General features: G+C 37.5%; 1 protein-coding gene across 2 annotated transcripts in view; it reads left to right on the forward strand.

The window, feature by feature from the left end:
- Positions 1-11904, forward strand: part of FSHR (follicle stimulating hormone receptor) — a 135726-nt gene that overhangs the window by 52086 nt on the left and 71736 nt on the right. For both annotated transcript variants that reach the window (XM_006778611.1, XM_006778612.1), the window contains exon 2: positions 10653-10724. In XM_006778611.1, the coding sequence (XP_006778674.1) occupies positions 10653-10724 (72 nt within the window). The remainder of the gene's footprint in view (positions 1-10652; positions 10725-11904) is intronic.

Raw genomic sequence — 11904 nt, forward strand, 5'->3', positions numbered from 1 at the left:
CATTCCTGTGTTTCATTTTCCCTGACTGTCATAGTCAGCCAGAGCCCATAGATTCTAGAAGGAAGTGTATCCCTGGTTAATCCTCTCACATCTTAGCAAAAGCAGCTCTAAACTGACCTTTATGTGACAGTCGCCTTTTATTATTGCATCTTGAGCTAAATGTTGTCAATAAATATCACAGTAAAATCAGGTTGACATTAACTGAGAGGACCAAAAGAACTGCTTTAGAGGCATAATATGTTTGCCATTGTATCAGATGCTGTCTGAGACCCTGGTGAATCATTAAAGTGGAATCCTCTTTATTCACTCTGACAGAGTAAGAGTAAGGGCAGCCCTCCTTCTATTACCATCTATCCCCCCTACACCCTCTTTACCTCCCCACGCCCCTTTGGCTCTGTAATCACCATACTGTTGTCTGTCTATGAAGTCTTTTCTTTTTTGTTTTGTTTAATCCCTTCACCTTTTTCACACAGCCCCCTACCTCCTCCCCTCTGACAGCTGTCAGTCTGTTCTCTGTATCTGTTGAGTCTGTTTCTATTATGTTTGTTAGTTTATTTTGTTTTTCAGATGGAAGGAGATTTGGCTTGGCCTGGTGCTGCCCGCTTGCTAGCCCCGTCCCCCGCTTCTGCCATCGGTCGCCTACCTCTGTGGGGCGACCAGTGGAATGATTGGGGTCCCCCACTCTCACTGCTTTGGCTGGCCTGGCACCGCCCACTCACCAGCCCCGCCCCCTGCTGCTGCCACCTATTGGGGCCTGTGAGCTGGGGACAGCTCCTGCATTGAGTGTCTGCCCCCTGGTGGTCAGTGCACATCATAGCGACTGGTTGTTCCACTGGTTATTTTGTTGTTCAGTCAATTTGCATATGAGGGTTTTATATAGGTAGATTCCATATACTCAGAAGATAGTACACAGACCTGTAGGATTTGAGTACATATATAACACAAGCCATTTATTAATGGTTAGGGCATGTCTAGTTTGAATTTATACACAGGAAGTAATAGAACATTTCACTGAAAAGGAAGTGGAGGTAGATTATGGAGTGCCTCAAATGGAAGACAAATGAGTTAAGACTTCTAAAGGCAATGGTGAGCAATTGAAGAGGCATATTTATGGCTTTTTTTTTTCTTTTGCCTTGTCTTACTTTTGAGTAGGAGAGTGTCAAGGCAAGCAGTGTTAGGAAGAGCACTCTGATCATGGTAGATGAGACAGACTGGACAATAGAGACCAGAGGAGGAGGATCTGCTAGCAAGTCATAACCAAGGCTGCAGACATGGGGGAATGAGATCTGGCCTGGGTGGTGGCAGAGGGATGGAAAGGAAAGGGTAGGCTCAAGTGATTTTGACCTTTACTAGAGAAAAAGAAGGGCTAACTATTATTCAGTAATCCCTTAAGATGGTTTTCATTCTGTGTTGAGCACTTAACATAAAATTATCTCTTTTGCTTTAAACAGAATATGACTGAAATGGGAGAGCACTTGAAGAGGATGCTACTATATAACACATTGTAAAGTTTATCTGATAGGACCTTCGAGATCATCTGGTCCAACCTCCTCACTCCACAGATGGGGCTTGACTTTTCCCAATCACTTGCATACCTAGTAGCAGAGCCAGCATAAAGCCCAGATTTCTAATTTTTCACCCTGGTGATCTTTCCTCTTCACTATGTTGCTTCTTCATGCTGAGCTTTTATATAAATGGGTTATAAATCAGGTACCAGATTCAGGTCAGAAGATGAATGTGAACAGGTGATAAAATGAATGTGAACAAATGATATGATGTGGTATAGAGAGTAATTCCAGAACCACTCAGTGCAAACAAGGGATGGGGGAGTCGGGAATGAAAGCCTCAACAACCTTGATATAAAGGTTGCACAAAGGAAGAGATAAAGTCAGCAGTGATATACAGTTAGCAGTAGTGCCTACATTGCTTTCCTCAGCCCAGGACAGATGCTGAGATAAGGGGACATAAATGGAAATAAAAGGAAAGTAGATTCAAAAGAGCTATTAGAAAGCCCTGTTCCCTGGAAGATGATAAAAGTGAGGAATCACCACTCTGGAAAGGTTGTGGAGGGGAAATCGTGGAGGCTCAGGGTACAATGAGATGTCATTGGAGCTGGGCTCTGAGTGGCGCCTGCCTCATGAGTTTCTCTCTTGTAAACATAAACTTTCCCTCCTAAATGAAACATCCTGGCATTATAAGTTGACACAATAGCTTGTGCCAGAGTCTACATAGAATAGATTATCCAAAAATTTAGCTGAGTAGATGGTCTAACGGAAACAACATCTACACAATTGGACCACTCCTCTCCAGCCATTCTGGTAGCAGGTAGACAATCCATGTGGATGAGCTCCTGACTTGCAAATGTTCCTGGAAATCATAAACGATGCCAAAAGGTAAAGCCAAATTACCCTCCCTGTTCTAAATTCCTCAACAGCCATGTAATAAGAACTAAATAACAGGGGAGAAAATAGGCATACGAATGCTTGTCATGCCTTTCCTTCCATTCATTCTCCCATTATGTTCATAATACTTTTTTCTCTCAGAGACAAAGCATTACAAAGGATGACCAACTCAGAAATCATAGCACATTGATCAAGATGGATTTAGTAGGGTACAACCAGCAAATCACTAGCTTTACTACCACTGCCAGGCAAGCCTACTCTGTTGACTCATTTTCCCCCACCCCAGATGAAATATGGGGCAGGCATAACTGTTCCAGACTCATAAATGTAATGAAAGGCCACTGTTATCTATTATTAAATGTCCACTCTCCTCTGATTTAAAACTTCCCTATTCCACTGCTTGGGCCTGCTTCAGACTCAAAAATCTACAACTGGTAAGGAAGGAACAGTTTCTTCTCTCGTTCTTATTCCACCTCCTTCCCCAGTTGCTGCTGATTCTGGCCTCACCTGGGTTGGGCCCAGGAAGGAGAGAGACTAGAGACAAAGGTACTGGAGGTAACGCTGCTGGCACAGTGGCCCTCTGGCTTTGGGACCCTCTGGTGTGATGCACGGGCTCCTCGGGATTCCTCACACTAGAGACCTCCACCTGAACTCCCGGAGATTGATTCCCCTGCCCCGGGCTTCCAGCAGTCCACTCCCCGCAAGCTCTCTTTGGGGTCAGTTTATTATCAAAATAAGTCCATTTTCCTCAGGCTAAGCAGTCCAGCTCTTTTCTGCAGGGTCCAGATTTGGCTCCTAGGAAGCCACACCTTTGTCTGTGGAAAAACAGCTCCCTCCCAAAGCAGCTGGCCTCTTCTGACCTTTGGAGGTCAGCCTCGTCATGTTTCAGTCTCTATATCTCTATATCTCCCCAAATTGCAAGAAATGCATGTCAACCCCTATTATTTGTTCTCCTAATACCTCCCACATTTGGCTTACGGTGAGGGACAAGTGCCCACTCCACACCATGGAAGAGGGGAGACAAAGAACATTGACACGGGTGTCCCTCAAGGGAGACTTCGCAACCACCAATGCATCCTTGGCATTTGTGTATACAGCCTAAATGTGTGTCAAAAGGCGAATGCTAACTGCACTCACATTAAGGTAAGGAACACATCTGTTTAATTGTTCTAAACAGTTAAGACCCACACCAAAATGTGGAAAATTTTTGTTTTTAAGTTTAATTTTTAGTCAAATTGTATATAGAAGCCACCTTTTCCTACCTTGGTACCTCTTTCCTGCTATTCCCTGCCCCCCACAGGCTTCAAGACCCCTGTATAACAACAAGAAAAATGCAAACAATTGGATGTCCAAATGATTTTGACAGTAGGTAGTCATCTGCTGGGTCGTGGTAAATAGCCAAATCAAGTTATTTTAAATCTTTATTTTTTTCTGGATGATTTACTTATTTAGTTCAATCCACCTATTTGGATAGTTTTCATACACACATTTCCAGGAAGTTGATTAGGTACGTTTGACCTAAAAGTGTGAAGCACAAAAACTCGGCATTTGGAGGTCAGGAAGATGATCAATTTCTTTTTTGCATATCTTTTGCCAAGCTGTTCTCACTCTAATTTTTAAACTTGTGTGAAATTCAAAGACCACAGAGCCCAGTGTCATTTACACTTGGGCCATCATAAAAGGGCAGCTTTCTCAGAAAGAATATTGGCTGTTTTCCAGGTAGCCAGAAACTTTTTACGGGATTTTTAAAACTATTCTCCTTTAAGCCAAAAAGGGAAATTGAATTTGGCCAAGGGTGAATGGACTGCCCAAGATATGAACTGCTTCTAACAGACACATTCAAGGGATCCTAACGCTTCCCAATTTCAGGAAAGAAAACAGTAAATCCCACCCACCTCATTTACCAGGGAAGAGATATTAAGTAACTTGAATAGTAAAGAAAACATTTATTTTCACAGCCAGCTTGATAATTTGTAAATTTTTTACAGAAATCGCCCAGGCACTTTATTCCACCTTCCCCAGTGGAGTAAAGGTGCCATCTGACAAGAAGGGTATGATGCCACTCCTAAATAGCGCGCTGTCTCGCTCTCTCGCTCGCTTGCTCTCTCTCTCTCTCTCTCAAAAGAAACAAATAAATAAGTGATGCTTGGGATATGGCCTGGTGAGAATTTCAATCTTGAGAAATTAATTACAAAATATTTCAAGCTCAAAGTATATAGAATAAAAAGTAGAAAATACTATAGATATAGTTGTTTACCACTCTTTTTCCTCCTGCCACGGAGGTGAGCACTATGATGATTTTGGTGTTGAATTTTCCTTTCCATAAATATATATGCATCACTACACATGTTTTAATATATTAGCTTTATTATTATGCTGGTACAGTGAGGCCAACAGATCAGAAGGCTAATGCTACTGAAAGATAGTTTGTTACACTCACAGATCTAAGAGAAGAGTGCATACCACGCCAAGGAGGGGTACACGGGGAAGCACCAGGGTCAGTCAGGAAGCAGAGGGAGCCACGGGAAAACATGGCAGGAGCCATTATTTTGGCCTCCATTTAAATGAACAGGAAAAAAAAAAAGAGGGTGAACAAGTTTAGAATTGGCTAGTTTGAATAATTTCAGCAGACTATGGGGTGTGGGGACTCTCCTGTAGGGGTGATTGGGACAGAGGAATAGTGGCCCAGAGAGTAAGGGCTCCAGAAGGTAGGCCGCAGGGCATACAGAGCTCAGATGGGCTGTTTTGCAGATGAAAGGCACACTCACAGGCCAATCGTGAGCCAACTCGAGGAATTAGCCCTGGGAGGAGGAGTTCCTCCAAAGACACAAAGCCCCAAGATATCAAAACATCAAAATACAGAATAAAAAGATGACTCGTGCAAAACAATATACTGTTTTATGTGGCAGATTGTTAACCTTTACAAACATCATATCATTCTGTACGTATTGTATACATCTCACCGAACTTTTTTTTCTCTCAACATTATGCTTTGGGAATTTATGCACATTGCTGCATGCAGCTCGACTCAGTTCACTCCTTTTCACTGCTCTATAATTTGGCATTGTGTCAGTTTATTACTACTTACTCATTTGCTTATTCATCAGCGTTTGTTTCCAGTTTTTTTACTATTACAAATGATGTTGCAGTGATTAATCTTTTACCTGCCTCCAGGTGCACATATGGCAGAGACATGGAAATAACTGGGTCCAAGAGCATTTGTACCTTCAGTTTTAATACATATTACCAAACGGCTAATCAGAGTACACGTAGCAGTTTACCCTTCCATCAAGAGTATAGAAAATGTCCCCTTGTTCCTCTACCTCGGCAGCATTGTTATTATGAAGTGTTCCTTTTAATGTTTGCCAGTGAGATGGCATGTAATGGTATCTAATTAACGTTTAAATTTACATTCTCCTGGTTACTAGGGAATTTGAGCATCTTTTCATATGTTTATTGGACATTTGCATTTTCTCTTATGTAAATTGACTGTTCACATCTTTGCCAATTTTCTACAGGGTTGTATGTATATTTTTGTTGTTACTTTGTAAAGTTCTGGTTGCTAACACTTTTTTAGTTGTATGTGTTGTAAACATCTTTCCCAAGTCTATATCTATATCTGATATAGATATAGATACTTCATGTATCTTTGTTTTACAGAAAATTTAAGTTTAATATAGTCAAGTGTATTGGAAATTTTCTTTCCAATTTTGGTGTGCAGTTTTTTGTGTCTTTTTAAAGAAAGTCTTCTAAATAGAATATTGTATTTTATTTAAAAGTTTTAATGTTTTGCTTTTTCCCCATTTAGATCTATAGTAAACCTAGAAGTGAGATTTTTAATGTGGTAACAAAGAAGGATCTAATGTTATTTTTCCACTAGGATAAACAATAGTATCCCTTATTGATTAGTCCATATTTTTCTCCATTGATTTTTAATGCTACCTGGTCATTTGCCATTTCCTATCTTTTATAGTATATTTCTGTGCTTTTTATTCTCTTCCATTGATCTATTTATTAATCCCTGTCAATACCACAGCATTTTAATCACTATAACTTCATAAAAAGCATATAACCTCACCTATAATTTCCCTAATCTTGTTTTACTACTTCAAAATTATTTGGGCTATTCTTCCATCTGAATATTCATCAGCTAGTCAATTTCTATGCACACATATCAAAACAAAACAAAAAATATTGGGCCTTAGATGGCTCTTGCATTTAATTTATGTATTAATATTGATTAACATAGTATCTTCACAATATTGAGACTTCCCATTTAGAATGTGCTATTTTTGTTTGTTCAGGGCTTTTCATAATGCTTTTAAATTAAATATTTGATTATGCTTGCTCCATAAATTGCTGTCTTGTTTTCTTAATGTCTTATTGTATAAGTTTTGTGGTCATTGTAACTGATATACTTTAAAATATTAAAAGAATGCAAATGAGTTTGTGTACTAATTATAAAGCCAGATACCTTACTAGACTTTCTTATTAGTTCTAATAATAATCTTAGATTATTTTAAGAATAAAATTTCTTTGTTGTATAGACAATCATATTATCTATTAGTAATGAAAGTTTTAAAATAAAAAATCCTAACATATATTTTTCTTCTTTTACTGTGTAGACAAGATATCTAGCACAACATTAAAGAAATATGTAATGGCATACATCCCTGCCTCATTCCTAATTTTAATGGAATGTGCCTAATATTTCACCATTGAGTATATTTATTGTTGACAGACTTAATTCTTTAACAGATTAAGAATACTCCCCCTTCTTCTGATCTGTCAAAAGTTTTTATTATGGCCCTAGCTGGTTTGGCTCAGGGGATAGAGCGTCGGCCTGCAAAATGAAAAGTCCCGGGTTCGGTTCTGGTCAAGGGCATGTACTTTGGTTGGGGGCACATCACCAGTGGGGGGTGTGCAGGAGGCAGCTGATCCAATGTTTCTCTCTCATGGATGTTTCTAACTCTATATCCCTCTCCCTTCCTCTCTGTAAAAAATCAATAAAATATATATTTTTTAAAAGTATTTATCATGAATGGGTTGTTTTTATCAAATACATTTTCTATGACTCTTAAGAAAATCATGTTGTTTTTCTCTCTTAATTCCTAATATGTGGAAATTTTCTTTAATAGCGTTTTCTGATATTTAACAACCCTTGAATTCTCGGACAAACCCAAACTGATGATGATGTGTTATTGGTTACCTCTATTGGATATATATTGGCACTATATTATTTCAGATTTTTCTATTTATATTAATAAGTGAGACTGACTTAAATATTTTCATTCTTTTATTGTCTCTGTCTGGCTTTGTTCTGATGTTACACCAGCCACATAAAATGGGTTGGAGAGTATTCTCTTATGCTAGTCTCTGGAACAGTTTGTGTAAGATTGAGATTTTCTATTATTTTAAAGAGGTAGAATTTACTTTTTAAATCAGATGATGCTGACCTTGTTTTATGCTGGGTAGCTTTTAAACTACCAACCCAATTTGTTAATGTTTATAGATCTATTAAATTTTTCTGTATCTTCTTGAGTCAGTTTTGGTTAAATATGTATTTCTAAGAAAATTGTCCATATTGTCTGATTTTTTTCAAATTTAATGTTATAAAATTGTTCTTAGGTTTCTCTCATTTAAAACCCATTATACTGGTAGTTACGTGTCACTTTTCATGTTTCTCACTGTTTTATTGTTGTTATTTTCTTGCTTAAAGTTAACATATTTTTATCCTATTAATCTTTCCAAAGAATTAGCTTTTGATTTTGTTGATATACTTCATTGTTTTTAATTAATTTCTACTCTTATCTTAATTATTTTTTCTCTTCACTTTCTTTAGATTTCTTCTCTCAAGGCATACTTAAACTTTGCACTGTGCTTTAAATTAATCTGTTAGACTCATTTACTTTATTTCTAAAATTAAAATTCACTAAGAATAAAGTTCCTTTTTATTTTGCCTTTACTAATGTCCCTTATTTAAAAGAAATTTGCACACACATTTTATTTTAATTAATTACAGCTAAATCAATAAAGACATAACAAATTATCAGAAAGTTTCTGGTTAAAGCCTTCCATGATAGGTCAGGTTTGCAACTTTAAGTGATAAACAGTTTTCTTTAAGAAACATTCAAATAATGTTACTTTTTTATAACAATCATTTTTAGTGTTAGATTTCTAAATCAAGAGTCCTTGAAATTATTGTAATAAAATTTTCAATATTACAAGAAAGTTTCTTTACCCATCTTAGCATAAATTTATGTTAAAACTTAACCTAATAATTGTGAAATACCATGTTTAGTATAGCTTGAACTTAAACTCTATGTATTAAATTAAGTTTAGCTGAGTGTTTATCTTCTCAAAACATTTTTATCAACAGTTTGTCATTTAATCAATTTTCTTATTAAACTGCTTTTGAGTTTGCACCTTAAGTTCTGGCCACAAATGGAATAAATAAATATTGGATTTATAATTTTCTGTTTCTAGGATTCTGTTGTGCTTTCACTAGTTTCCTATGGAAGTGTATGTAGCTCATTAATTTTCCATCTTTTTCCTTTTTCTGGTATAATAGAACTACAAATTTCTTTATAAGTAACAGTTAAGCTACAACCCATAAGTTTTATATGTTGCATTTTAACTAAATTCCAAGTAATTCCTAATTTTTATTGTAATTTCTTCTTTGACCCATATCATTTAAATGGATGTTTATTTTGTTCAGGTTTAGGTTTTCCCATTGGGTGCACATGTGTTGGGGTGGGGAGGGGGAGTTCATTTTATTTTCTTGTTGATTTCAAAGTAATTAAATTGCATCATTATCAAAAAAATGATTTGTTTGATACCAATTTGTTTGTGACCTAGTTCTTAGTCAATATTTTGTTAGTATTTCTTAAGTAGGTAAGTTTTCCAATAATTATGAAAACCCACCTATTCAATAAAGAGCACTAATTTCTTTGTTCAGTATTCCTTCTTGCTTTTTGTTTTTCCTCACTGAATTAATTTTTCTTATTTATAAAGGGAGTCTTTTGCTAAAACTTTGTGGTTAGTGGCTAATTAAATTTTTCTAAATGTGTCTTTAGCATCACATTTGAAAATAAACATTTTGTGATATAGTACTCTAAATTGGCAATTATTTTCTCTAATAATTCTGAAGATATGTTTACAAGTTTTCTAATTTTTAATTTGATGATGATATATCTTTTTCTCTTTGTTTGCATTTAAAATATTTTTATTGTCTACAGTTTTAACTAATAGATATCTGGCAGTAGATTTATTTTTGTTCCTGTCCTGGGCTTTGGTGAGATTTCTGAATCTGAGGATTTATGTCTTCTATAAATTATGAAAAATTTCCAGATTGTATTTCATTGAAAATTGTCATCCATCTTCTGTACCTTTCTTTCTAAAATGCATGAGAAAGAGAGAGAGAATGCACAGACAGATGAAAGAAATGGATCTTTGCCTCCCTCTTCCATGTTTCATCTCATGTACCAGTTTTCCATCAAAACACAAATCCTTTGGCTAAAAAGTCCAGAAAAACTGCCCTTCCCCACACTTTGGCTTCAGTTTACCCTCTTAGTATTCTGGTTTGTATTCACTGCTCAGGTTTTCAGTTAGACCCTTGGAGATTTCTCATATATTCTTGCAAGCTCAGCTATACATTTAGAACAATATTTTTTATATGTTACATAATAAATCTAGGCTATTTGTAGTGGAAATATCTTCAACCTATCTAGTTTAAAGCCTTTCAGGAAACAGAAATTAAGACTTTCCACCTTCAGAAAGGATTTAATTATGATAAGTTTTAAACACTTAATACAAATACAGGCAATGAAAATTCTTAAAATATGCCTGCTACTATTGGGTTCATTGTCTCTTTGAAAGGTCAGCTACGAATGACAAAAAGGGAAGAGGTATTCAGGGTTGGAGTAGAGGAAGGGCTACAGTAGGCAATATGGAATAGTGGTGACAAGCAAGGTTCATATCCGGCTCTACCATGAGCTGTGTGACCCTAGGCAACTGTTTTAACCTCCCTAAACCTCAGTTTCCTTTTATGCAAAATGGGGATAACAATAGTGCCTGCATCACTGCTTCACTGCCTTGTGGTGAAGATGAAGAGAGACCATGTAAAAGCAATTTCAACCATCATTAAATGGCAAACACTTAGTGAATGTTTGCTGTTAGCTGATAACAATACATTAGACACTTATTTATGAATGGATAGGCTGTGATATTTTATGTCCATTCTCTTTTCAGGAGGTTTGTCCTCACCAAGCTTCGAGTCATCCCAAAAGGAGCATTTTCTGGATTTGGAGACCTGGAGAAAATGTATGTACCTGACAATACCGTGTGTGAACGCCTCCATCGGGCCATGGGCAGCAGCCTCAGATCACATCTAGTGGGATACCCTATGCTTAGAAGCCAGAAAACCCTCCACACGGCCTCTCGTTTTATTTCCGTAGCACAGCTCCCAAACAGTAATGTGGACTCTTTCCGAGTGGGGCACTGAAACGAACACAAGCAATCCAAGAATCCTCACTGCTTTCTTCTATAAGGTGTTGCTTCCTAAGTACTTGCGAGTGGAATTTTCATAAACAAAAGCCTGTTTTCTCTGCCGACATCATTCTTCTTCAGGGAAACCTTCCATCATTTCTGACTAATATTTAATAGACAGCAGCATCTAACATTTGTGCTTTAGAGCTGTGCTAGGCTTCCTGTTCCCAAGCCATACTGACAAGTGGTAATTGATACATAAACATTTAAAAGTACTGGGAAGGTTTACAGCACTGGGGGAGGTTTCCTTTGAAAAGAGAAAACTCCTTCGTCAATGCGAACATTCACTTTTTATTAGTTTATGTAGGGATTTTCCCCAAATGGCGAACAGCAATAAAGAGCAGAACAAATTCTCCCATATTTTAGGTAACCCACTCTCCCTTCGAAGGCTCTTAATTCCATCTCCCAGGCCTTCCGAGCAGGGAAAACGTGTTCACTGCAGTGGCAGCCAGATTTCAGGACTTACGGGCCAATAAACACAGCAACAGATAAACCGATCACACCAAGGGAATGAAAGCAACACTCCAGGTGACATGTGCTTCTCCTTCCTGAAGCCATTCAATTTTTCCTCTTGGCTCTTTCTCTCACCCCACCATCCCTTTAAGAAGAATATTCACTGAGGTGTGAGGGAGAGAAAGAGAAAACCATGAGTGAAAGAAACACAAAGCAGGTAGTTATTAAACCATCTGCTTAGAGGGGAGTGGTCAGAATCCTAGGATTGGGGGTTAGTTTTAATACAAACTTACTGTGTAATCTCAATTAAGTCACTGTATCTTTCAGGGCCTTGATTTCCTCACCTGGCCACTAAAGGAGGTGTTCTGTAAGGGGGAAATGGTTTATGTGATCTCTAATTTCTCAGTGTAAGCACCCTCCAGGTGGGTGAGAGCCCTGCAGTCTTCAGGATTTACCTTCCTGAAGACATTCAACACTCACAGGAATTGGGAGGTGGGGCACT

The sequence above is a fragment of the Myotis davidii genome, unplaced genomic scaffold (assembly GCF_000327345.1).
Source record: "Myotis davidii unplaced genomic scaffold, ASM32734v1 scaffold6, whole genome shotgun sequence".
NCBI classification, from domain to species: domain Eukaryota; kingdom Metazoa; phylum Chordata; class Mammalia; order Chiroptera; family Vespertilionidae; genus Myotis; species Myotis davidii.